This window comes from Grammomys surdaster, unplaced genomic scaffold (genome assembly GCF_004785775.1).
Source record: "Grammomys surdaster isolate TR1022 unplaced genomic scaffold, NIH_TR_1.0 146, whole genome shotgun sequence".
Lineage (NCBI taxonomy): Eukaryota > Metazoa > Chordata > Mammalia > Rodentia > Muridae > Grammomys > Grammomys surdaster.
The window spans coordinates 16,140,266-16,167,877 of record NW_021604604.1 but is presented as its reverse complement, the minus strand read 5'-3'; the positions used below and the strand labels follow the sequence as shown (position 1 = coordinate 16,167,877).

Genomic DNA, 27,612 nt, shown 5'->3' with positions numbered 1-27,612 from the left:
AGATTCACCATACCTTTTTTTGTTTGTTTGTTTGTTTGTTTGTTTTTGTTTTTGTTTTTCAAGACAGGGTTTCTCTGTGTAGCTCTGGCTGTCCTGGAACTCACTCTGTAGATCAGGCTGGCTTTGAACTCAGAAATCTGCCTGCCTCTGGCTCCCAAGTGCAGGGACTAAAGGAGTGTGCCACCGCCTGGCTCACCATACGTTTAAGACTCCAAATGCTATTCCTAACAAAATAATCAAACCTCAACAAATCAGATCCTACTTATCATCTTATTTTGTAATTGTTAGTGTATATATGTACCCTGATCCAGAAGATAAATTGACTACATTCATATTCTGCATAAGTACCTAATGTGCTGATTGGAGCTCCTTGACTGTATTTGTATTACTATAGCACCCTGATTGTATTTGTGTCACCCTAGGGTTGTTACAAATAGGAAACAGTTGGCTAGTAAATTAATGGGGAGACTACAAGACTTACTGAATGAATTCCTAAAATGCACATTTTTTTTTTCAGTGCTTGATTTTCTAATTTGGAAACTCCAAAGTGGTTTTTCAGTCATCAGCACCTTAAAAGTGTGTCATGGCAGAATGATGGTCTAGCTGTTGCGTCTTTACTTTCAAGCCCCTCCTCCATTGTCTTTCAGTATATTGTTACTATTATGTTTAAGATAGATTATATTTTGTTACCTAGTTCCTGAACTAAAGGCAGATGGTGTATACCTTTTAAGTTTTGAAGATATCCCCTGAATACATAGTTACCTTCCATGCGAGCTAGTTCATGGATTTAAGCATTCCTAAGTGTCCAAGAAAATCTTGTTGTGCTTTACTGAGAACCTCTTCATTCTTCTCTCTCTCCTCTCTCTCTCTCTCTCTCTCTCTCTCTCTCTCTCTCTCTCTCCCCCCCTCCCTCCCTCTCTCTCTCTCCTATCTTATTTTATGTTTATGTTTGAAACATGGTCTGGTTGCATTGCCCTGGCTATCCTAGAACACACTATGTAGACCAGATGCCTGCCTCTGCCTCCTGAATGCTGGGGTTAAAGGTGTGCACCACCACTGTCCAGCATGAAACTCTTTATAATTACCCATTTTTTTCTAGTCAGTTTTCTTTTCCTCCATTTTACTCTTTTTTTTTTTTTTTTTTTTTTTTGGTTTTTCGAGACAGGGTTTCTCTGTGTAGCCCTGGCTGTCCTGGAACTCACTCTGTAGACCAGGCTGGTCTTGAACTCAGAAATCAGCCTGCCTCTGCCACCCAAGTGCCGGGATTAAAGGTGTGCGCCACCACCGGCTACTCTTTATTTTTTTTAATGAGAATATGATTCTAAGATCATTTGGTGACTTGTTAGAAGTGCTTACTTATTAAACAGATGGTTTTAGATTGCAGAGCTGCAGGCTGTCCATTCATTTACTAGCTAACAATTTTCTGAGTGTCTCTACTATCTTAGCTCCATCATAGCGTGATATAAATATAGTCAGGGTTCTCCAGTCAGTACATTAGTACTGAGGTAGAATATGAATATAATCAATTTGTCCCCGGGAAAGGGTACGTACGTGTGTGCGTGCGTGTGTGTGTGCGTGTGCGTGCGTGTGTGCGTGTGTGTGTGCGTGTGTGTGCGTGTGTGTGTGTGTGTGTGTGTGTGTGCACGCGCAGATACAAATTTCCTTTAAAATTGAATACTGTAACTTCAGGTTACTATTACATCATCTTGTATTCTATCATAAATTCTCTTGGTGTTTTTGACAAACTACTTATAAACTTAGCCTTGGGCTGAGTGTTATGGAATACTACCTCTGTCTACAAGGGTGTCAGAATATCGACACAAGCAAACTGATAGTGTGTGATCCTTTTTCTAAAATAAATAAATAGATAAAGCAAATTAAAACAAGTACTAGAAGTTGCTATTAATTCCACAAGTAACAAATTTATAAATTTGTCTAAGGTGACAGTTTCTCCTACATATGCAGGAGCATAGGTCCCTGGGTGTGGGTATTGCTATGTCATACTGAAAGCAGGTACTAAACCTTTCAGAATGGGTCTTATGATTTGTACCCTGAACTTCATTATCTTATGGTACTGGCAGTATATATGTAAAACAAGTAAAACAGAGGGAATGTGTTTTTAGCTTAGAATCCAGGGAACGCTTGCTTTGGGGAAAAAAGTTAAGGTTTGAGTTGAACTGTGAAGTATGACTGTGTAAAAATGAAGAGAATTGAAGGTCAGAAGATGGCATAAAACAGGAGTAGTGAAAGTGCCCACTAAACTTGATTGCTAACCCTGCCCAGCTAGCTCTTTAGAAGGCTATTCAAGAGAAAACTTAAGGCTTTACAAAAAGAGGCTAAGGCAGGAGGATTGCTGAGAGCTTAAGGCCAGCCTTGACTACAAAATGAAATTGTGTCTCCAAAAACCAAACCAAAGCAAAGTCACAGAAGAAGTAAAACCTGGGTCAGTCATAGTAGCACACATCTGTAATCCTAATAGCAAGGTGCATCAGGGACACTGCATGTTCAAGGCCAGCAACACAGAGGAAGGGAAGGAACATGGTAGAAAACACTCCATGTTCTTACGTATGGTAATATTCTGATGAGACACTTACTTTGTGAAAATGTGCTGCCAGTGATGTGTTGAGTGGGCAGAACTTGTCTGCCCTTTTACCTTCTAAAGCTCCAATGAACCAGATACCACGGTCCACTCCTGTACTTCCAGCACACAGAATGCTGAGTCAGTAGGATCACTGTGAGTTTGGGACCAGTCCATGTTACATAAAGTTATATATCAGTGAGAACTATGCATTTAGACCTTGTCTTAATAAACCACTCACCAAAGCATATAACAACCTTTTAGCTACCCTAGTGTAGATAGAATATTACGAAAATAAGCATTTTATAAATCTTAAGTCACTTTTTAAGAGTATATTGTGATTTTTTTTTTCTATTTTGTCATTGGTTATAATGTCTCACTGTCCCTAATGTATAAGTTATTTAACATAGTTAAGCTATATATAGACAAAAACTATAGTGTATGTGGGTTTGGTGCTCTGCAAAGTTTCCAGCACTCATTGGGACTGGTGTAAAGTGTCTTCTGTGGATAAAGAGAGGCTATTCTTCTGTTTTTCAAGACAGGTTTCTCTATACAGCTCTGACTCTTATGGAACTCGATCTGTAAACCAGGCTGGCCTTGCACTCAAGAGAGCCTCCTGCCTCTACCTCCAGTGCTAAAGGCATGCACCACCACACCTGGCAAGATGGAGACCATTTTCTACTGATGTGATAATAGAAAAAAATACATAGTTGGGGGGAAATACCTGAACTCTTTTGTAGGAAAAAATGGGTCAAGGGGAGCATCAGAATGTCCTAGATTGAAGTGATGAGGCATGCAGAATTTAAGATGGTTCTCTTCTATACAAAATAGTGATAAAGACTTCAATGAGAAGAAATGAAATGCATGCTTACACTCAGTAATAGGAGGGATGTGTATTATTTTGTTTTTGTTTTTGTGCATCACTGAAAGTGTGCTTGCTTGCTTGCTTGCTTGTTAGTTTTGAGACAGGGCTTACTTACATAGCCCTGGCTGTCATAGAACTCACTATGTATACCAGACTGGCCTCAAAGTCACAGAGATCTGCCTGCCTCTGACTAAGAGCGAGTGCCACCACCACACCTGGCCTGAAAAAGTGATTGATAGGCTAGTGAGATTGCTTGGTGGGTAATGGTGCTGGCGGCTAAGCCTGGCCACTTGTGTTCGGACTCTGGTACTCATGATAGAAAGAGAGACCTGAATCCAACCAGTTGTTCTCTCTACCCTCCCTCCTTTCTAACCCCCCACACACATTTCCTTTTCTACCCTCCCTCCCTCCCTTCGTCCCTCCCTCCCTCCTTTGTCTCTTCCCTCCTTCCTTCCCTCCCTCCCTCTTCTCTTCCCTCCTTCCCTCCCTCTCTCTTCTCTCCTTCCCTTCCTTCCTTCTCTCTTTCTTTCTGTTTTGTTTTTGAGAGAGAAGTATCATTATGTAGCTTTGACTAGCCTTGAACTCACTATGTAGACCAGGCTGGCCATGAATTCACAGAGATCTATCTGCCTGTCTCTGTCTCCTAATTGCTGGGATTAAAGATGTGCACTATCATGTCTGGCAGTCAGCTTTGTCAGCTTTTAAGCGATAGGACATTCTGTTTAAAAATCTAATAAATCTAATAAATAAATAAATCTAATAAATCTAAATAAATATATGATATTGATAAATATCAATATCATATAACTAGGTTTTAAATAAGTAATATATTTCATTTCAAACCATACACACACACGTTTTGAAAATAACCCTGTACTTTCTTTCCAGTGTACTTTCTTACCATTTGCTTTTGACTTTGTTTCAGATGGCCGAACAGACCCCATTTTGGATGATGTTGGTGAAGCCTTCCAACTTATGGGGGTTAATCTGCATGAACTAGAAGACTATATTCATAATATTGAACCTGTCACTTTCCCACATCAAATTCCTTCATTTCCTGTTAGCAAGAACAATGTCCTTCAGTTTCCTCAGCCAGGAAGTAAAGATGCAGAGGAAAGAAAAGACTACATTCCGGATTACCTGCCCCCCATTGTGTCTTCTCAAGAAGGTATTTGCCATCTAATCCTCCTCCTGTGTTCGTGACCAGTCTTTTTAGCTTTCCACACTCTGCCAAGGCTCACATTCTAGAAAGGTGTTCTCAGTGTTTTAAGGTGATTTACAAATTATCCTAACCCTTTAACAGACATGGTTGCAGCCGGTGTCAGGCACAGTCTTGGTGTGATCAAGGTTCTTTGGGATGAGGTATTTATCTACTTTGTGGCTTGTAGATAGAAGAGAACAGAGTGTGACCAGCAGAATCTTCTCAGTACGTGTATTGTACAAGTTAGAAGACCTTTGAAACAAAAAAGTAAACCTTAGGTATCTCTTGACCTGTTATTTGATTTTTGCAGAGCGGAATGCCATGACACTGTACATGAGGATAATGAGTACATAGTGAGCACTCGCTGATTTGAAGCCTAGCTCTGGATTTTTTGGGGGGTGTGAGTAGAAATCGTTTCCTCTTGGTCATTTAGAACTTTTGATTATGAAGAGGGTGGAGATGTAGCTCAGTTGGTAGAGTACTTTCTTGTAGGAAGCCTGGAATTCATCCCCAAGCAGTGTATAAAACTAGGCATGATGCCGTGTGCCTGTAATGCCAGGATCAGAAGTTTAAGGGCATCAGAGGCTACGTGGTGAGTTTAGGCCAGCCTGGGCTACATGAGACCCTGTCTCAATGAAAGAAAGGAAAGAAGGCAGATAGGCAGGTAGCTTGCAGGAAGGGAGGCTGGTTGGTTTCCAGGGTCAACAGATTCACCAACACTAAATGAATGGCACTTGCTAAGACCAGGGAAAGTAAGGAGTGGGTAGGGATTATGTTTGATTTGAACAGAGTTTGGGGAGACAATACATTTTAGAGATTGACGATGGTGATGCTTATATAAGAATGAAAACTGGACTAGTAAGAAGTAGTTAAAATGGCCTGTGTATGGAATAATACAGTATCTGTGCTTTGTGAGTGGCCGATCTCACACAGCATAAGGTCTTCAAGCCTTGTCCCCAATGGTTGTGTGCCAGCATTGTCCTCTTGGTTTTGGTTTGGTTTGGTTTATTGAGACTAGGTCTGTCTATGTAGTTCTGGCTTTTCTGGAGCTCATATGTAGACCAGACTGGCCTTGAACTCACAAAGATCCATCCTTTGCATTCCGTACTGCTAGGATTAAAGGCATGTGCCACCATGCCTGGTGAATTGTCCTCTTTTTAAGGCTGGGTATTGTGACATTTGCATATTTTACATCTATTTCACCACCTCTTAAATAGGCACTGGTTGCTTCTACCTTTAGCTTCTTGTGAGCAAGGCTGTTATGATCATATGAACATCAAGTGTAAATCCTTGTCAACATCTGTGCCTTCAGTTCTCTTGGGTATATAGTCAAAAGTGGACATGCTGTGTTAGGATGAAATACACAATACACAGTTTTGTTAGTTTGAGTGCTGGGCATTGAACTCTTGGCTTTGCACATGTTCCTCTACTGAGCAACACATCCACCTGTAAAGTTTTATTTTATCACAATTTATTTATTTGTTCATTTCTTTGTTTATTTGTGTGTGCATATGCACACCAAAAGTGCCTTATCACCTGTGGTGTGTAGAGATCAGAATTGGTTCTTTACTTCAGTTGTGTGAGGCCTGGGCAGCAGAGCTAGGCCATCAGGATTCCTAACCTGCTGAGCCATCTCTTCCACCCCAAGATAGAGCTAATTTCTGAGAAACCATACTAGTATTTTCCAAAGTAACTGGCATCGTTTGTTTACCTTCCAACCAGGAATTGCCAAAAGCTGCAGTTTTTTGCAGTTCATTTTGTGTAATCTCGTGCTCCCCTAGCTTTTGAAGTAGTGCTTGCTTGTTTCATGGACTGGGCTTACACTTGGAGTAGGTTGTTTTACAGTCCATGTGGCCGTGCTGCCTATCTGAAAACTGGACAGACAGTGGACCTGAGTTGTAGAAGGTTTTCATGGATTGATGGGTTGCTGTGAGACGCTGGCTCTAATGTGCAGTATATTCCACGGAGAAGTACTGTAGTTGTAGTGCATCTTTCTGAAATTGGAGCCCCATTCATCTTGGCGGTGCGATGGTAGACAGGGAAGGTACTTGCTGTAAGCTTTCTGTCTTTCCTTTTCTTGGGAGGTGGTGATGTGTGAATATAGATAGAATTGTGGTGGGGCATGTGCATTCCTATGGAATCCAGAGGAAGATGTCGGCCGATGCTCTTCAGCATCGCCTCACTGTTCCCTCATTGAACATGGCTTCTACTCAACCTAGAGCTCCACTTTTTTGGCTGGGCTGACTGGTCCTTCTTTTTCTGTAACCTATAGTACTGGGGTCACAGTTGTGCATGGCCATACCCAGCTGTTTACAGGGTGCTGGACATCCAAGGTTAGGCTTGCCCAGCATGCATGCTTACTCACTGAGCCATCTGTCTCCCTTCACTGTAACTTTCTCAAAAGTTATCAACATTCTCTAGTTTGAGACCTTTAAGAGACAGACTGTGCTCAGTAGCTTAGCAGTTTCCTTTCAGGATCTTGTAGAGTAATACTGACAGAAGCCAGGCATTAGTGACATAGGGCTGAGAATACTGCAGCATCCCTGGATGTTCATAAATGGAGTCAAGCATCGTGTGTACAGTCATGCCCATTAGAATCCTCTTTCTCCTCTCTCTGGGCCTCCCACTGTTAGTATCAGACTGTGGAGCCTAAGCTGTACCTCAGCCATCGCCAGCCATCCTTAATAACTGCTGAGTGTTCTGCTCATCACCGCCTTTGAGTCATCTGTGTTTATGACCTTTATTTACTGTTGGGAAAAGCTTACTTAGATGCAGTTCTTTTTTTTTTTTTTTTGGTTTTTTGAGACAGAGTTTCTCTGTGTAGCCCTGGCTGTCCTGGAACTCACTCTGTAGACCAGGCTGGCCTCAAACTCAGAAATCCACCTGCCTCTGCCTCCCAAGTGCTGGCATTAAAGGCGTGCGCCACCACTGCCCAGCAGATGCAGTTCTTTTTAAACCCTTTATTGTTTAATGATTTTTTTTTTAGCTTAGAAACCTAATTTTGTTATATCTGCTTTAGACAGAAATTACTTATTTAAAAATATAACTAGTTCATGTAAAGCCAATATTAACAAAGAATTTAGGGCTGGGGCACTGGCCGGGATTGACTGGAACTCCATTGTCTCCTTTAGTCCGGCTGTGTCAGGTGGTCCTGGGATGTCTTTCTTGTTGGTGTTGTTGATAAATGTGGTTGCTTATACATCCAATATATCTTCATGAAGCTAGTACTAAGAATCCTCTTCTACTGTGTCCTCTTCTACTGTGAAAATTCATTCTTGTCTGTCTGTGAAGTTCTTAATCTTCCAATGTATTTACTAGTACAGGAAAGTTGTGATTGTCTCCTAAAATAATGAAAGAAACAAACAGAATGATAATAATGTATTAGTAACCGGTATATCGATGGTTTTTAAAATTATGTGATCATGAGTTTTATATTGGTGAGTAAGATAGAGGCCAAGTTAACAACCAGAACTTATGTGTATTGTCATGTGTATAGCATGTGACTGAGCTAGACTACCCCCCACATAGTCGTTTTGTTTGTTTGTTTGAGGAAGGATTCTCGCACTATAGCCTAAGTGGACATGGATTTCACTCTGTAGCCTAGGCTGACTTCAGACTGGCGGCAGCCCTGTCTGTTGCTGGGATTACAGGTATCTTTCTAAGTTAAAAGCCTTAGCCCCTCACATTCAGTGTACTCTGCAAAGCTTTCTGAACTGAACTGTTGGGCCCTTTTCTTATCTACTACCTACTAGACCAAATACTTAACAATTAAGTTGCTTAATAATGTGGAAACGGTTCTTTTAAGAATTGGATCTATGAGGCAGAGGGTGTAGCATGGTGGTTAGAACATCTACTTTGACTGCAGAGCCATGGAGTCAATCCCCAGCCCTACAGAAAACGACAAGAACAATACCAAATAAATAAAAGCCAAGAAATTTGGACCCAGGAAATTCTGCTTTGTTTTCTTTTATTTTGATTTCCTGTAATAAAATTTTTATAAAGTTATGGTTATCATATTTAAATCCTGCCAAATAAAGGTAGTTAAAATATCGACTTTATAGTCAGTAGTGAAAATACATGAGAAAAAAAGAAATATTGGGGTTTCTTCTCTGGATTATTTGAGACAAAATTATTTCACTTAATGTTTTTTGACAAGACAGGGATGGTGGCACACACCTTTAACCCTGGGACACACAAGGCAGAAGGAGGCTAATCTCTTCGAGTTTGAGGCTACCCTGGTCTATAGCGTGAGTTCCAGGAGAGTCAGAGCTACAAAGAGAAACTCTGTCTTGAAAAATTAAAGAAAAGCCAGGCGGTGGTGGTGCACGCCTTTAATGCCAGCACTTGGGAGGCAGAGGCAGGTGGATTTCTGAGTTCGAGGCCAGCCTGGTCTACAGAGTGAGTTCCAGGACAGCCAGGGCTACACAGAGAAACCCTGTCTTGAAAAACAAAAAACAAAAAACAAAAAAAAAAGAAAGAAAAGAAAAACTAAAGAAAAAATTAGCATTAGAAACCATAACTAGAGCCAGGCATGGTGGTGCACACCTTTAGCCCCAGGGCTAGGGAGGCAGAGGCAGGCAGATCTCTAAGTTTAAGGCCAGCCTGAAGTTCCAGGACAGCTGAGGGTAACGCCTGTATGTTTGTGCACCACAAGCATACCTGGTCCTCTATAGAGGCCATCAGATTTCCTGGAACTAGAGATAGGAACAATTATAAGCTGTTATGTGGGCACTGCAGATTGAAGGCCAGCAGGTCGTCTTAACCTCCAGGCCGTGCTTCAGCGCCATATATACTCACTCATTTGAGACAGGGAGGGGAAACTCTCTTTAGTGCCTAGGATGGCCTTGAACTCTGGGTCTAAGTGAGCCTCCCACCAAAAGTATAAAAGAGTACCTTCTCTCACATCCTTGCCAACTCTTATGCAGTAACTGTCTGATAATAGCCTTTCTTAACCCACGTGAGATAATGCCCTGGGTTCAGTTTATATTTCTCCTAAAGACAAGTGATGTTGCACATATTTTAATGTGAATGTTAGCTATCCATGTGTCTTAGAAATGCCCATTGCTCTTACATAGGTATCTCTAGTTCAAGATCGGGGCTATAGGGATTTTGCTTTCTATGTGCTATATCAGTATTTGTTTTATCTTTGCTAACAATTTCAGTTCTTAGAGATAATGAAGATCATAGCATTAGAATATTCTGTGATTACTCATTTTCTTATCTCAGAGTACACATCATAATGATACTGTCATTCATGATTACTAAAGCAGGTAAAAGAGTTTTGTATTGTTTTGTTTGCACACACTGTCTTATCCTAGTTTTGAGAAAGCTCTGTCATGTATACACTGCCAGGTCTTATAGTTACTTTCTTGCACTTTTCCACCTTGTTGCCTAGGTTTTGATAGTCTAGTTTCTTAGTGTGTTTCTCTCAGCTTTTGACAGCTGTGGTGTTGGTTTGGGGTATTTAATCACCTTTTGCTTTAAAAATTGCAAGTGTGGTTGCAGATGCTCCTTCGGCTCATCGTGGAGTTACATCCCAGTGAACGTGGTATAACTTGAACATACGATGTGTTGATAGGCAGACCTGTAGAGCTCCTGGAGAGAATTCCCTGTTTACCCAGTGACCCCGGGGCAGGGCTTCTTGGCTTTGCCCAGCATCTGAAAGAAGTACTGCAAATTCAAACCTAAAGTATCATGTCTCCTTTGCCCTCATGACTTCTAAAAATCATAAGGTGGTTCAAGGTAGTTTCTCCAGCTCCACAGAGCGCCCTCTTCTGTTGCTTTTGTGAAATGCCCCAAATACTGTAACTTTTCCATTCCTGTTTCCCCATGCTTTTATCTGGATCTTTTCTTTTACTTCAAGTTAGCTTTCCTAGTGCTCTCGAAAGATTAGTGACTATGTATTACTTTAAGTTATAATTTGGATTTGAGGGAAAATAAAGAATGTGCCAAAGCTATATGTATCAGTAGTGTTTTAACTTACTGTACAATAACAATGAAGGGTATGAGTGCATTTTTTTTTAGTATGTGGGGTGAGATGGTTCAGTTGACAGCTGCTGATACTGTTGAGAGGGAGAACTCTAGGAATACGGTACTCCCCACCCCCAAAGAACTCATAATGACTACAGGAAGGGGCACAGGTGGGCCATGTCCATGGATAAGATTTGATTATAGAGTTGTTCTAGAGAATTCAATCGCCGGGCAGTGGTGGCGCACCCCTTTAGTCCCAGCACTTGGGAGGCAGAGGCAGGTGGATTTCTGAGTTCAAGGCCAGCCTGGTCTACAGAGTGAGTTCCAGGACAGCCAGTACTACACAGAGAAACCCTCTCGAAAACCCAAAAACAAAAACAAAAACAAAAGAAAAAAAGAGAATTCAATATACAGGAGCCAAAGTCTCACAGTTGGGAGACAGTGTGGATGATCAAATATGTAAACACCTAGCCCTTAAAGAAATTGGCCAGATGTCAACTTAAAGTTTACAGTAAGGGAATAATTTAATATACCTTTTATGATGATTTTTTTAAAAATAGGAATCAGATAGAGTTCAAGATTATGCAATAGTAATAAGCCAAGGACCTTGGGATATTGTCTCAGGACAGACAAGTTTATATGTTAAGAGCAGCAGATGCACTTGTACAACAGATGAGTGGAGATCTGGTCTACTGACTGAGTGTCTTTCATGTGCAATCATTGTGACCCAGGCTGTGGACAGAGGTTCTCTCATTCAGCTATTGATTTAGTGGAAGTGTTGAAAGATGCCCAGCTTCCATTGTACGTAGGATAGTGAGTTCGTATTCTCTCAGCTGCTTCAGTATTTATTTATTTATTTATTTATTTTCTTTTGAGGTGGGGTCTAGCTATGCAACCCAGGCTAACCTGAACTTTCAGTCTTTCTGCCTTCATCTCCTGAATACTAGGACACAAGCATATGTCACTGTCTGCGCTTTCAATTCTTAAGCAGAAATTGCTGAAAATCTAAAATCAGTTCTGATATGAAAAAGAAAATTAAGCATTAATTGTGAGGGTTTGGATTGGGGTTTGAAGGTATCTAACTGTATTTGCACCTGGTACTACAGCGTCTGCTGCTGCTGTGTGGTATCTGCTGCACTGGCTGATAGCCTGCCATTTACTGCAACAGGACAGTGCAAAACCATTGGTATTCTGCTCTCAGATGTTAGGGCCTGATAAATGGGAATAATTATGATAGAAGTGGAGAATTGTTTGATCTGTGGGGGATAATACTTCCTTGGCATTATAATTGAATAACATAAATTATCTTACTCTAGGTCTTATGTGTGTTTTTCTGAAAACAGGCTCACATTTACCGTTTTTCTCCTGGGTATAGTGACTGACATAACACATGGCTTCAGAAGTACAGTGTAGTAAGTATATCTGTAATGATGTCTTCTCCTGAGTCTTTTTAAACCTCATACAACTACAGTGTGTAAAGTACAACACATAGTAGGGCTGAGTTTGCTTAGGGGATTCATCTGCATTCTGACTAGGGATCTTCTACTTTATCTCCCCCACAGAAACTTCTTTGCACTTCCACTTCCACAGACCAGAGTGTAACTTGGTCTTGGAAAGGTAGTTAGTACTGTAAGAAAAATGAGGTACATGAGAATATGTTTTAAATAATTTATATGTATTTATATTTGATGTGCATTAGAGTTTTGCTTGTATGTATATCTGTATGAGGGTATCAGATCTTGGGTTTATAGAAAGTTATGAGCTGCCATGTGGATGCTGGGACTTGAACCTGGGTCCTCTGGAAGAGTAGCCAGTGCTCTTAACCATCTCTTCAGCCCCATGAGAATGTATTTTTACTTTTTGTATTTGTGTTTCATTGGTTTGTGATAGTGGACTTAATTTTTAGTAATTGTTTAGTAATTGTTTCTTTTTTAGTTTAGTAATTTAGTTTCTGTTTTTGAAACATAGATATATTGAAGCTGTTTTTATTTACAAATATTTAAGTATAGTTATTTGCATCTTATTTTGCCAAAGGGGAAAAAGCAGGTGATGCTTCTTGCACTGTGCCTTTCCTCTTGTCCCTGCTCTACTCTGTCTTAGTATCTCTCTCTCCCTCCCTGCCCCCTTTTCTCTCTGTTCACTGGGTCCTTGACATATTTTGTTGTGTTGCTAATTAACTTTTGGTAATTGGTTCATTGTTCATTGCAATACCTCTGTGTAATGTGTCCACTTTCCTCTTATTTCATCAGACTTGGTTTCAACTAAATAAAGTGCTACATAGTCACAACATAAAGTTTAGATATACATTGGTCTTGCTGGTAACATTTTTAGTCCTTTTATCCTCACAGTGTAAGGAAACTGGTCCTTGTTTACTGTGGCAGTGACTGTAGTTCAGTAGGTGGCACCCTTTCCTTTCTTAGTATCAGTGAGTATGCAGTCACATACAAGACTGTTTTAAGTCCTGAGTAGAAACTGCATCAGATACTCACAACTTGTTTAGACCTTCTCCTTTCCATTTTCCCATTTAGTTCTAGAGCTTTGCTGGGATGCTTGAATGTAAATCTGTTGGACATCCATCTAGAACAGAATATCTGTTAGCATAGCCCCGTGTTGTCCTTTCCGAAGCCAGTTTCCATTCCAAAGTTTGAAATTATTATCCGTTGTTATCTTCTTTTCCATCTATGATTTTTATTTTTAAACATCATCAGAGTTCCATCAAAAGACATGGTAGAAATTAACTAAGTTCTCCCATTCTAAAGCAGCAGATTTCCTATTTATAGCTAATCCCTGCCTTCCTGCTTTGTGGAAAGAGTCTTTGAGTGATTGGAGTAGGGTATATCCTCCCGTCTCAAGCTTTGTATTATATGACAGTGTTCACTTGTTCTGTGTATTTTTTATTCTTTGTACATTTTGAGCAATGTACACTAATTTACTTAGCTATCTTCTTAGTGTTGGACATTGTCCTTATTTTAAGATGTTGCAGCTCCCTGTGTACATTTTCTTTTTCTATAATTTCCTTCCAACAAATTCTCAGGAGTTTTTAAGTGAAAGGTTTATGGTTTTTGACACATCTTACATACTGGTTTCCAATAGAATTGTGTCAGTTTACAAAGCCACGATGAGTGTGTGATTGGATAGCATTTCAACAGTCTCACTAAATGAATTTCAAGCCACTTTTTTTCCCCACTAGAAGCGTAGATTAAACACTTTTGGGGACACAGTCATTTGTTTCTCAAGAATTTACTTAAAATGTAGAAACTACCAAAAACCTTAACACCCCTTCTCCTAACTAGAGTTATGGCCACTGAGGTGATTTTGATGGCCTCTGAATCTCTCTGAATTTCTGTAGGTGTGCATATGGGTGTGTGTGCAGTGCCCATTTTAGAGTAGCTTAGCATATACGATGTCACATTTGTTTCCCATGTAATTAGTCACACCTACTCTGTGCTGACCATTGACCATTGTCTCTTTGCTGGACAGTTGGAAGGCCTTGATTGATAGAAGTGTCTAACATGGGCTGAAGTGATGTGGTTTGAGTAGGTCAGTGAGGCGTGGCTTGCTGTGTAGATGGGAGATTGTGTTTGACAAATGTACTGTTACGGACTTAGGCAAGTGTGCTGGGTAGTTCTGTATGGAATGCTTACTAAGTAAATATTTGTGTATATATACCTACAGAAAATAGCTATTCATTTAAAGTGAAGGTTGAGAGGGCTCTGAGATAAAGGTAATGAATGCTGTTTTGTGTTGCTGGAAAGTCTCTGCAACTATCATTGCAAATGGCCCCATGGCAGGCCATCCCTGTGATAAACAGTCCCAATGACACGGGGTAGTCATCCATTCCATCCTGCCACCTCAGCAGAGCCATCTAACATAGTAGGTGTTTTATTTGCATTTTCTGCTCTTCTTTCCTTTTTCCTTTTTTCTTATGAGGCACTGTCTTGTGTCCCAGGCTGGCCTTGAACTCACTGAGGATGACTTTGAGCTGCTGCCTCTTCCTCTCCAGTTTCTGGATCACAGACATGCTCCCTTCACGCAGCCTGTGTAGCTCTTTTGTCATTTTCATTAAACATAAGTTGCATAACCATAGTTTTAACCCTTGACACACTGTTAGGGGCTCCAGTTTATGGTTTCAGTTGGAAAAGTTTTGATTTTTGTAATGATTAGAATTTTGTGGTTTATATTTATTGCTTAGAGGTCATAGAAGAATAAAGAAAGATTTACTTCTTGAGGCTTTGGGGTTATTTTGTAACTTGAAGGCAGTATGAGATTTGAGAGATTACATTTTCCTGAGTCTTCGAATATTTTCCATTATTTTCATAAAGTTTTATTCAGTAATTACTTCCAAATATGCCTTAAAATGTAAAATATCAATACAATGTAAAATTAATTAAGTTGCTTACAGAAGGATGAACCAGTAGTGAGAGTCATTGTCATTCTCTATCTTTCTTACTTTGGATCTGAGACTATTATAATTCTACGATGTGTTAAAAAAGAATGGAGCCTGGGCATGCTGGTGTTGCCTGTCATCTTTGTCAGTGTGGTAGACAGAGTGAAGTCCCGAAGTCCAGGCTGGCCAGGGCCATGGGCGGATACCTAGTCAGAAACAGAACAAAAAGCAAAAACAAACCAGAAAGTCACTATTTGACTCTGTGTGTGTGTGTGTGTGTGTGTGTGTGTGTGTGTGTGTGTGTGTGTTTGGTGTTGTTATTCAATACAGCTGAAGTGCTTAAATATTTTATTTTTCTATGTATAATAAAAAGGATAAAGTTAATGTGTTTCACAGTTATTAGAAAAGTTAAATAGGGCTCTCAGAGATGGATCAGCAGTCCAGAACTAGTGTTCTTGCAGAGATCTGCTCTTTAGTCCCCAGCTCACAGCCTTCTGGAACTACAGGACACGCAGTTACACACAATTAAAAGGCAAAATAAATCTTTTTTTAAAATAAAAGACAAATCAGAGTAAATGCAGAGGTGGTGTTTCGGTTTGATGGTGATGGCGGGTGCCACTGCAGTGCAGACTAAGTGCGCAGACGGTAGCATCCTACTGGGAATTTTATTTGTACAAACATGCACCATTGAGCAAGAAAGCTTTTATCATACAAGAAGAATCTTGGGACGAAACAAATTTTCTTACTTTGAAAAGATATATTACAGCATGAAGAATATTTTCTACAACAGTATTGATAATGGTAAAACTTTTCATTTTATTGATTTTTTTTAAAAAGATTTTGTGTGTGTATGTATGTGTGCGTGTATGTGTGTGCGCTTGTGTGCGTGTGCACAGGTACACTTTTGAGGCCTGAAGAAGGAAGGCCTTGGCTTCCCTGGAGCTGAAGTTAGGCCATCGTCAGCTGCCTTATAAGGGGATGAGAACTGAGCTGTGGTCCTCTGGAAGAGCAGCAAGTGCTAATAATCACTGAAAATCCCTCTCCAGATTTATAGTAAAATTGCTAATAAAATTGTTTTCATTATCCTTCATATATACTTGTGTAACTTATACATAAAATGAATTTACAAAAGTAAAGATTGCATCGGATCCATTTGCTAAATGGCAAGGGCTATGTTTCCTAACACAGTGAAGGGTTAAAGTGAGAAAAACCATACTTGTCAGATCTAATGGCATTATTCCATTTTAACACCTCTCTTCAGTGCTCAGCCCTAATTGTGACTGACAGACACAATTGGGAATAGTTAGAAAAAATGGTAGCTCTGGACCAGTCATCAGCGGGGTGAACACTCAGGAAGTCCCAGCACCGTGGTGACGGAGAAACGCTCATCTCTCATTTCCTTTCATGCACAGTGTGTTCAGATTAACTTTAAAGGAGCATGAGAGGTGGGTCAGAAGATTGTGTCTACAATTGAGTACTACCTGTGTGTGGAGCCCAGCTCAGCAGGCATCCAGTCATCAGCTAACAAGCCTTGCCAGACCCCTTGACAACTGCCAGATATCCTGTTGCAAATTAAATATGAAACAGGGATGGACTTAGTTTCGAATTTAAAGGATTTCTTCAAATTCAGCTTCAAATGCAGTTGTTGGTGCATGCATTTTTATTAAAGCTGGCTTTGTGGAGAAAGGTGCGATAACTTGACTGTCTCTGTGGTGTTATGAAAATGCTGTGTGAAAATGAATGCCATGCAGGTCTGTACCTTTCCGTGTCTCTGTGGTGCATACGATAACTCTCCTTGTAAATATATAACACAGAATCGGTGAGCCCATGCACTAACAGTGCAGCCTGTTAATGAACATGTTTGCAGTGTAGAAATGTTAAGGTTTTCAACAAATGTTTCATGGCAGGGGTCTTCTGAAGCTTTTCTTTTTCAAGTTTATTTTCTGTGCTTTTGTAGTAACAAGAAATAAAACATGGTGAGCTAGATTAGACCTTGAGAGACAAAAGGCCAGATCTGCATCTGAAGAAATTTAACTGTAAAGACAGCATCTATGTGCCCCCTACTGAAGTATCATGAACACATCTGAGGGTTTTTGCACACTAACCCTTTATTCACTTACTTTATTTGTAGTTACTTTTTCCCCATTTAAAATTCAATAAAACTCACCCTCTTCACATGCAGTGCTGGGAGACTTTCTTGAATCTGCTACTGCATTTGAAGTGGAATTCCATCACTCCTTATGATGAGGGATTGTGAAGGCTGCTTGTATGCAGGATCTCTGAGCGAGATCTCCAGCCCTCTTTTCCCTCCCTCCCTCCCTACCTACCTCCCTCCCTTTCCTTACTTTCTTTCTTTCTTTTTTTTTGAATGTATGTGAATGTGGGCACATGCAGGCTAAGACATGTGTATACATGCATGTATAGAGATCAGAGCAGAGCCTCAGCTGTCAGTCCTTCCTTTCTACCTGTTTGAGACTGGATCTTTTATTGTTCCCTGCTGCAAATGGTAGACGTGCCTCCAGCCATTCCTGTCTGTGTCTCATATCTTGCTGAAGGAGCAATGAGATTAGATGCCCTACCACATACATCCAGCTTTTACATGGGTTCTGGGATTCTGACTCTGCTCCTCACCCTTGTATACCCACTGAGCCATCTGCACAGCTGCATTTTGTTTTGAGATAGGCTCTAACTTACTAATTAACTCTAACTTGCCAACTTACCAAGGCTGGCCTTAACTTCACTCTATAGTTCAGGCAGGTCTTAAATTTACTGCATAGTCTCCCGAGAAGCTAGGATTACTGACCTGTGCCACCAAGCCTGGCTCACACAAATTCATCTATTCTTTGTAATAACCACAAAGTAACTGCTACCATGTCTGTGATAACAAGTGCTAATTGTCAACTTCACGGTGTCTGGAATCACCTCAGCAGTGGGCTTTTGGGCATATACATGGAAGATTCCGTTGCTTGTGTTACTTGATGTGGGAAGAGCCCTCTTAATGAACTGTTTCTTGGACTAACGGACACAGAGGGAGAGAAGGAAGCAAGGGGAGGGGCTTTCCTCTTTCGATGTGGCCAGTTCCCCCAGGTGTCTGCCACTGTGGACTGTACCTTGAACTTTGAGCTAAAAATAAACCCTTGTACTCTTCAGTTCCTTTGGTCTGAGTATTTATCATAGCACCTGTAAAAGAAACTATGAGAGTTTTATTTTATGAGTGGGCCAAATGAGATGTGGGATAGTAACAACTTGTAAGATCAGACCTTAGTAATAGCGGGGAGTCTGAGGTTTGAGTTGAGGCAGCTGAACTCTAAAGAATTCTCTCAGTTGCTGGCCTTTTTTTCTAGTTAGAATCTGTTTCTATGAGTGATGCTCCATGAATTAAGTCTATGTGCTGGACCAGGGTTTACAAGGGTAGTTAAGATCCATCGAGGGAACAACTACAGGCTTTACTTCAAGTGTGGAGCCCCAGCACTTCCTGATTGCACTCCTTTCGCTAGCTCAGTGTAAATCAGCCAGCAGTAACACTCAGTGCTTTTCTGTCCTCAGTGTTACCTGCAGTCCTCTGGGGTCGGTCTTTCAGGGGTAAGGCCTGAGGTGCACTCACTTCATTCTGTATTGGTAGAAAACCCTTCTTGTCAGTTTGTGGAAGGCAAAATCCACAGCACATAAAAAGCTAAGTCTGATACTAACACACCAACCCTACAGTATGTTTTGTAATACTTAGAGATAAAAGTTTAACTTTGAGGTTAATACCCAATTTCCCCAGACTGCTATGTCAGTGATATTGAGCTCAGTGTCTTAGGGAACTTTGCCTGTGTTCATCCTGTAGCAGGCTGTGGTTTTTCCCTCACAAACAGGGTTATGGGTTGAATCTGGGTTCCCAGTATGGGGTTATCAAGAAGTCTTTAGATCATTTAGGGCACTGCTCTCAGAAGGGATTAAGTTAGCTCTCTTGGGAATGCAGGTTCTTTTGAGGGAGTTGTTAGGAATAGAGCTGGCTGCTGAATCCAACTATAGCTTCCTATTTCAAGATGTAATCTGTCTTCTGGGCTTGGTGTTCCACACTATATCCCACCACCCAGAAAGATGGGGCAGAATAGGAAGCATGACTTTGAGGCCAGCCTAGACTGCAAAGTGTGATGCTGTCTCAGAGCATAAAGATAAAATAGCTTCCTCCCACATGGGCTCCTGCCATTGTGCTATTAGGATCCACAGCAGAGTCAGAACACGTGTCCCCAGCTTCCTTTCCACCCTGTGGGGAAGCTGCAACTCTGAGTCTCTGGAATCATGAGCCAAGTGAGCCTCTTCTCTGTATAAAGCTGTTCCTCCCCAGATACTTTGTAAAGCCAATCCGCTGTGGATACTTTGTTGTAGGATCAAAGGAAAGGTGCTTAATATCGTTCTTCTGGGTCCTCACACCACTTTGTTGTTGTTCTTGTTCTCTAATTTTATGAATCAAGAAGTATTGCAAACACACAAAATAGAAAAACATTTTGTCCAGAAACAGAGAAATCCCCACTTTTGTGTTTACATGTTCATGTGTGGAACAAACAAGAAAAATAAGCATATAACAAATAAACTATATAGTATATTTACAATAAATGCTAAAGGAAAAAGTAGAACATTATAGATGGGAAATGAAAATGCTAGGTGAGTAGAATAAGAGTTGGTTAAAATTACATTGGGCCTAGAGAGAAAGCTCAGTGGTTAACAGTACTTGTTACTGTTGCAGAGGACCTGGGTTCAGTTCCCAGCACCCATAGTGTGGATCACAATCATTCATATCAATCAATAATCAATCACTAATATCAGCAGATCAGATACTCTCCTCTGACCTCTAAGGGCACCAAGCACGCATGTGGAGTACGTATATACATATATACAGGCAAAACACATGCATTTAAAATAAAAATAAATTAACTTTTTTCCAATTATGTAAAGTCATGGAATATTATGAAAGGTGCATTTAAAAAAGCAATGAAAGACATCTGGGGAAGAGACACCAAGTAGAAGGAACTCCAATTCAAGGTCCCAAAAGGGCACATGCCTAGGGTGTCGGGGGAAGCACAAAGGGGTCAATAAGCCTGGAGCAGGGTGGGAGGGGACACTGTTAGGAGAGGGCTCCAGAGGACATACAAGCAGGCTTCACTAGAGGCCAGGTAGATACTTGACTCATTCTTATTGAGAGGGTTGAAGCATTTTAATATTTTTTAAATTACAAAGACAGAAGGAAAGGGATTAGACTAGGTAGCTTCCCATATCTGTCCATCAGCTCGACAGGTAGTTCCCAGTCAGTCCTGTTCATTATACGCTCATTCATTTCTTCCCTTTCCAGGCTGTCTTGAAGGAAATCTCCGGCTTCATTTCATCATAACTTTCTGTTTTGTTCTGAGATAGGGCCTAACATAGCACAGCTTGGCCTCTAGCCTGCTGTGTAGCCAAAGCTGGCCTTCAAATGCCTGATCTTACTACCTGTCTCCCAAGTTCTGGGATTGCAGGTATGTACCAGCATCCCTACCTTCTATGATAAACTTCAAGCATATAACTCTAAAAGATAAGAACTACGTTAGCAATGTTACAGTCGTGTTGTCATACACTTAGGATTAATTCCTCATAGTTATCATCAGGTAACAGTTCTTTCTCAGAAGTGCGGTAAACATGGGCTTAGTGTGTCTGTTTCAGTCAAACTCTTAGAATCTCTACATTGTAATAAATTTGTTTCTTTTTCTCCTTTCCTATCCCCTCCCCTTTGTCTCTTTCTTCTTTATATCTGTGTATTTGCTGCAGAGTCAGGATTGTTTGCCCTCCGCAGGTCTTCACAGTCTGCAGCTCACTTACAGTGCCCTAACAAGTGTGTTTCACATGGTCTTCTGTATCCTGCACATTGATGGAGGTTCCAAAACCTTCAAATGTCAAGTTCAGTGACATAGTGAAGGCTGTTTTAGAGTTGGAAGTGTTTGATTTCAGCAGACATCCATCCAATCATTAAGTCAATACAGGTTGTAAATGATGGCAGCTCAAGCCTTTATTAGCTGTTGTGCTTCTATAAAGAGACTGTCCTTTCAATGTATACTGGTAGTAGTAGTTTGCAAAAGAACTAATAAGCGGCTTTTCTGTTCAGTCATTGTTGTTATTATAATAAAATGATTCCTTGGCTTATTGCAGGTAATCACCAACTAACTAGTTGTACCCATTTTTAAATCATTCTGATCTATGGATTTAAAGACAGTTGATGCGAGACAGCACACTCAGGAGTCAGAGGGAAGCAGCTCTCTTGAGTGTGAGACTGACCTGATCTATAGGATGAGTTCCAGTACAACTGAAACTTCATAGAAAAACTGTTTCAGGAAACCAAAAAAAAGAAAAAAGAAAAAGAAAAGAAATTTGATGAGTGTCAATCCAGCACAATTGTTACTGTCCACTGAATGTTTAGATTATCCTGACTCAGGCATATGTGACTTGTGGTCTGTGGGAGCTGTCTCCCACTCTCTTACAACGTCTCACTGGTTCATGGACAAATAAGTTGTGTAAACTTAAATAAGTTATACTAAAAGCAAGATACTCAACCCCCGTCACCGCTCAGTTCTTTATGTTAAGCTTGCTGTACTGTGTGAAGAGGATGCTACATAGCTGTCTGTTCTCAACTGTTCTCAACTGCACATCTTACTGCTAGGTTGAAACTGGCCATGATGGGAGGCTTTGCGACACAGAAGGCAGCAAGTGCTAACACTTCATGACCTGATTTATTCTTTTGCTGATTTGAAACAGTGATGGTGAAAATATTGAAAATGCATATTGGGCTCCAAAATGAGTCCTGTCTGTAGCTTTGATTGTTAAGTCATGAGGAGTATCCTTTCAGCATTCTGCAGCAAAAGAACTTGTTCCTATTCTTGACATCAAGTGGAATTCTGACACTCGCCATCTTTATTTTGCTTCCGATTTAAGCAGAGGTCAGCAGAGTCCCTGGTTCTGTAGACTGAACTTTATTGGAGTCTAGCTGTGTCCATTTGTTTATGCATGTGGCAGCTTTGATGCTGCCTTAGCAGACAGGACTAGGTGTGACAGATACTGAGTATGGACAAGCCTATGCTGCTTACCAACTGGATCACTCAGTAAACTTGCTCCTCTGGGCTAAACCAACTTCTGTGTGCACAATCGTTCTTCACTTGCAAACTTGAGTTGGTTACTGATACATAATTTTGTCAAATATTGGCAAAAATATTCTGTAACAATTGCACATATAGGATTCATGACTATATTTTTAAGTTATGTTCTATGAATCCTTTATGTCATTAAAATTTAAACATAGCACATGTGCATAGTGCCATGTCTCAGAGCAATTGCAAACACTGGCCAGCACACCACTCTGTCCACTCGAACTGTCATCTAGTAAATGAATCCAGTAACTGATTCTGTTGCTAAAATGACTTTGCCCGCTGCATGGGGAATTGGAAATTGTGTGAGCAGAAAGAACCGTGAGTTTTAAAAGGAACATGTGTGTGAGACTCAGCAGGGATAGCTAGGAGCTCAAAGAAATTCTTGTCAGCCAGTGAGTATTGCAAATATTTGTAGATGTTTAATTTTGTGTGTCTGAGTGTCTTGCCTACTTATGTGTACCACATACATGCCTGGTGCCTGCAGAGGTTAGAAGAGCATGTCACAGTCCCTGGAACTAGAATTAGGAATGGTTAGGAGCCACCATATGGATACTGGAAACCAAACCCAGGTCCTCTTCAAGAGCAGCAAGGGCTTTTAACCTATGAGACATCTCTCCATCTCCATAATTTGTATTTTAAATTTGCTATTGATTCTGGAAAACTGTGGCCTCTAAGCTGCCACAGTAAATAATTAGGAGAAAACATTTGGCCCAGACTGTTAGTTCTGTGTATCCACTCTTAGGCTGAACACAGAAAGACACACATGTTCATAACTGAACATTCAGTTAATTTTTACTGAATTCTCAAGTCTGGAGCACACCCTTGGTAGTACTGACAGACTGCACCATTCTGGTGACCCTGCTTGACATTTTATATGTTAGCAAAGAGGACAGGGTGGAGCATCACTCACTTCAAGTCAGCAGTGAAGCGCTGTTGATTGTAAAAGAGAGCAGGGACTTCACTGTCATGTAGTCCCAGTGCACTAGTCTTGAGGTGGGAGGGGGCTGTAAGACCTGTGCGGCGGCTTTGTTAGTGATGGAAGAGTCACAAGCTTGTGTGATTGACCTGTTCCAGCACGCACAGCCCTGGTGATCCTGAGAAAAGTTACTGTTTACTCAGTTTTTTACAAAGTGATTTAGAGTAAAAATAAAATGCTCTCTTCCAAAGGACATGTGTTGTGAAGTGACAAGTCCTTCCAGAAGTCATGTACCCATCTTCTAGTTTTTAATAGTATTTTTAGTTGGCACACATTCATTGTATATAGTACTCAGTTTCATAGGGACATTGTCTTTCAAAGGTAAAATACTTTTGAACCCCTCCCTCCTCTAGCCAGCGTCACTTCTTCCTTGTCATTTATGCTTGTGTGATGAGGTTTTGAGGAATATCTAATCATACAGTTAAGATCATAAGACTGAGGAACCATTTTGACCTTCTCTGTCACTGGTGGGAAGGTAGACAGTGCCCTATATTCAAAATATTAATGTTAACAATATTGCCATCCCTTCAAGCAAAACAAAAAAAAAGATCCGAGCACAGCACACTTGGCAGTGTTCTGAAGTTCCCTTTGAGATTACTTTTTAATTGGACTCCATTCTTCTCTGTGTTGCAATAACAATTAGTGCAGGCAAACACTCTGTGTGTAAGGTGATAGAATTTGAAGCATCTTGCTGATGCCTAAAATGAGTGACGGTGAAGGGAGAGAAAGGCAAAACTCAAAACCAACCAAATTCAAATCAGGATCTTCACTGCTGTTCCCTCATTTCTGAAACCTCCTCTCCACTGCCCCAGGGCTGAGCTTTCCCCATTGCCCAGCTGGAGCTCTGCTCCCCTAGGTGGTGTGTGTGTCCAGTAGCAAGGTCTCTGGAACTGGAGGCGGACTTGGCAAGATGCCCATGGCATCGCAATGGCTACTCCCAGAGTGGAAGGGTTGGTGCCGGCCAGTCTTTGGAACATTAAAGTGGACACTGGATAGTGTATTATGTGGTGGACTGTCACAAGACTCTGCTCAGAACTGCTCTAGAGTTTTAAAAAGCATTTTGATTTTATGTTACCTGAATTCATCATCCTATTTGTAGTTATTTCATGAAAGGGCAATTGTATTTTGATTTGAGGGAAATCATGACTTTTTTCTTTCACACGGGTATAAATATGTAAGCAGAGCTCTTAGCTTTCTCTTTGCTTGTTAATGTGACTATTTACCCGAGTATATTAAGTGATGTTTTAAGGTCAAGAAGAAAGCGATAGGAGAGCACTGGGGAGGTTGGGAGCCCACTGCCCCGCACACCTGGGGAACTGATTGCCAGCTCTGTGACACCATGGCTCTCTCCGGCATTCCTTGGTTTTTTTTTTTTTTTTTTTTCCTACTGACCTTAGGGATTTCTATGAAACCTTATGTCAGTTGAATTACTTGGGTAGGGAAGGTAAGATAGGAAGAGTGGAACTTGAGGTCTACAGGGTAGACATATTACAAATAGGGAGCAGATTAACTTGAGGTCTGCTTAATATTACAGATTAGAATATGAAATTGTTTTACTTTCTTATGTACCATGGCAAAAGAATTACACTTTGGAGATAGTGATGGCCGGGGTGTCAAGGGCTTCTCCTAGAGAGCTTTTACTGTAGTGTGATCGAGCTCTCCTCTTTAGTCCATGTCTACTTCTTACAAGTTGTCAAAGAGATGGGTGACATTGTCAGGGGCTTAGAGCAGGTTGCTGTCATTTACACGTGTATGCTTTTTATTTTTCTGTTTGGCATTTGCTGTGTTGGAATATTCTAGGTTCTGTAAGGTCTGTAGTTACCAGCACAGGGATTACTTACTCTTGGATACACTTTGTTTTCCACCAGCTCTGATCCTCACTGATCAGTTAGAAGATTCCAAACTTTACTCTGCTGAACAGGGGGTGAAAACCCTTACCTTGATTCCTAAGTTACTGTTTCACAGTGAATGTTTCATAAATGAGAATTTACCTTAGGATATTTGTGAGTTTAATATATAAGATACAGTAGATGTTAATTTTTATTTTATTTTATTTTATTTTATTTATTTTTTATTTATTTGATTTAGGTGCCTGTGAAGGTGAGCAGCCAACCTCCAGGAGTCTCTTCTTTCCTTCTGCCATGTGGGTTTTGGGATTAAACACATGTCAGCAAGCACTTGTCTCCACTGAGCCATCTTGTTGGCCCTGGTTTTTTGTTTTGTTTTGTTTTTTGTTTTTCGAGACAGGGTTTCTCTGTATAGCCCTGGCTGTCCTGGAACTCACTCTGTAGACCAGGCTGGCCTCGAACTTAGAAATCCACCTGCCTCTGCCTCCCAAGTGCTGGGATCAAAGGCGTGCACCACCACCAGACGACGTGGCCCTGTTCTTTTAACATCAGTTTACTTCATCTTTTTTTATCAGGAGATCTACTGGTGCATTATAGAAATCTGTATGTTGTGTTTTTGTTTTTTGATCATCAAGGGTAATACTTTTATATATTTTAGTACAAATTGGGATATGAAATCTTAGACAGTCCCTTTGGCCTTATTTACCTGAGTCCAGTTCTCTTCATACTAGAGTCAAGTAGAGACTGAATGTCCTTGGAGTCTACTCCTTTGTTTTCTAGTACAGTTAAAACACGCTGTTGTTGATACTATAAAGCAACAATTCTAGCCTTTCTCTTCTTTGTGTGCAATGAGAAGTGACTCCGAATGACCTACGTGACCATCTGCTCTGAGAAATGCAGCATCTCGGACTGGGGTTTGGCTTGATGGGTACGATAACTTGTTTGGCATGCACAGCCTTCTGCATTTAGTACCTGGAACATCACAGAAGCTGGGCATGGTGGGCAATCCAGTAATCACAGCACTCGGTGGACAGAAGAGCGTCAGAAGTTCAAGGTCTTGGATTCATAGTGAATTTTAGTTCATGACCAGACACCCCTCCCCCCACCCCCCAAAAAAGGTCACAAAAGTGTTGATATAAGCCCAAAAAAGTAGTGTCTCATAAACCTTTGTTTTTGGTGTTTTCAGACAGTGCTTAATTTCAAAGGCTTGATATCATATTTCAAGTAGCTGTGGCACTTGATACCAACACTGTGAATGGGCTTGTTAGTATCAAGCCTAGGTGGGAACAAATTTTTTTCTAAGCACTGAAAGTTTTCTGTGTTACTCTCTATATATTGCTTCAAGAATGTCTGTGCAGTCCTCACAGCTACTCTGAGGTTTGTATCAGTATCCTTATCGTAGGTAAAAAACAAAAGATAAAAACCCAAGCAGAGGTACAGGGGAGTCACCTGACTGCCTAAGAGCACACTGTTTTTTGCACGGGAGATCCATGTACATAGCCAGGGTTGTACAATGGTCTGAGATTGTGTTTCTTAATTTTGCAGTGAATAAGTGTAAGACAACTGGGAGTGTACAGAGATTCTAAAAATCAGACTATCTCTCCTTATCTAATTTAGATGACCTGAGTGTTCGTTCAGAGAACACCAAAGGCAGTTTGCTTGCTTCTTCATCTTCTTCAGCTTACTTTTCACACGCTGTCTTTCAATTGAGGCTTTTCTGGGATACCTTACCAAGAATTATAACCTACCCTCTGTACATGGAAATGTGCTCTTCATCCCTGCTGTGTGGATTCTGGATTCCAGGAGAACAGCACTGAAGTCCAGAATCCTCTGACATGGACTCTCTCTTTAGCTCACTTTAGGATGGGCGACAAGAGTGAGGATGTCTGTCTATCCAACACCCTTGGCTCCTGAAATCAGGGCTCAGCTGAATCGCTCACTGTTTTCTGGTCTGATCACATTTCTTTCATCCCTACTTCCCCTGTCTTTGCTTGTTGGTGGTCATTCATCTACCCATCCTTCCTTCTTCCCTTTCCATCTCCCTCCCCATTTCTTTCTTTCTTTGGCAGAATTTTTGTCTGTGTAGCCCTGGCTGATTTGCTCTGTAGACCAGGCTAGCCTTAAGCTTAGAGATCTGCTTGCTTCTGCCTCCTGAGTGCTGGGATTAAAGGTGTGTGCAATCATGCCCGGCTCATCATCTTCTTTTTCCTTATACATTAACTTTTATTTGTGTGTGTGTGTGTGTGTGTGTGTGTGTGTGTGCTCATGAGTGTGGTGCCCACAGAAGCCAGTGGCATGGATCCCTATAGAGCTAGACTTACAGGCAGTTATGAGCCACCTGCTGTGAATGACCAGAATTGAATTTAGGTCCTCTGCAAGGGCAGTATGTGTTCCTTTGTGCTCTTGACCACTGAGCCATCTCTTCAGCCATTTGTCTTTGCTCTTGACAAAATAACATTAAACTATCTTCATTTGACAAGGAAATCGGAAGGAATTGGTTTGCTAACTGTACAGTATTCTGTACCCTGGTGAATGATGGTGACACTTTATTCTGATCATTTAGGGTTTTTTTTTTGTTTGTTTTGCTTTTATTTTGTTTTGTTTTTAACCTCCCCCAACCAAGGTGTACTC

General features: G+C 40.8%; 1 protein-coding gene across 1 annotated transcript in view; it reads left to right on the top strand.

Annotated features, from left to right (window-relative positions):
* The window catches only part of Taf3 (TATA-box binding protein associated factor 3), a 144,543-nt gene that overhangs the window by 1,379 nt on the left and 115,552 nt on the right, over positions 1–27,612 (top strand). The window contains exon 2 of the mRNA XM_028764870.1: positions 4,369–4,611. Coding sequence (XP_028620703.1) covers positions 4,369–4,611 — 243 coding nt within the window. The remainder of the gene's footprint in view (positions 1–4,368; positions 4,612–27,612) is intronic.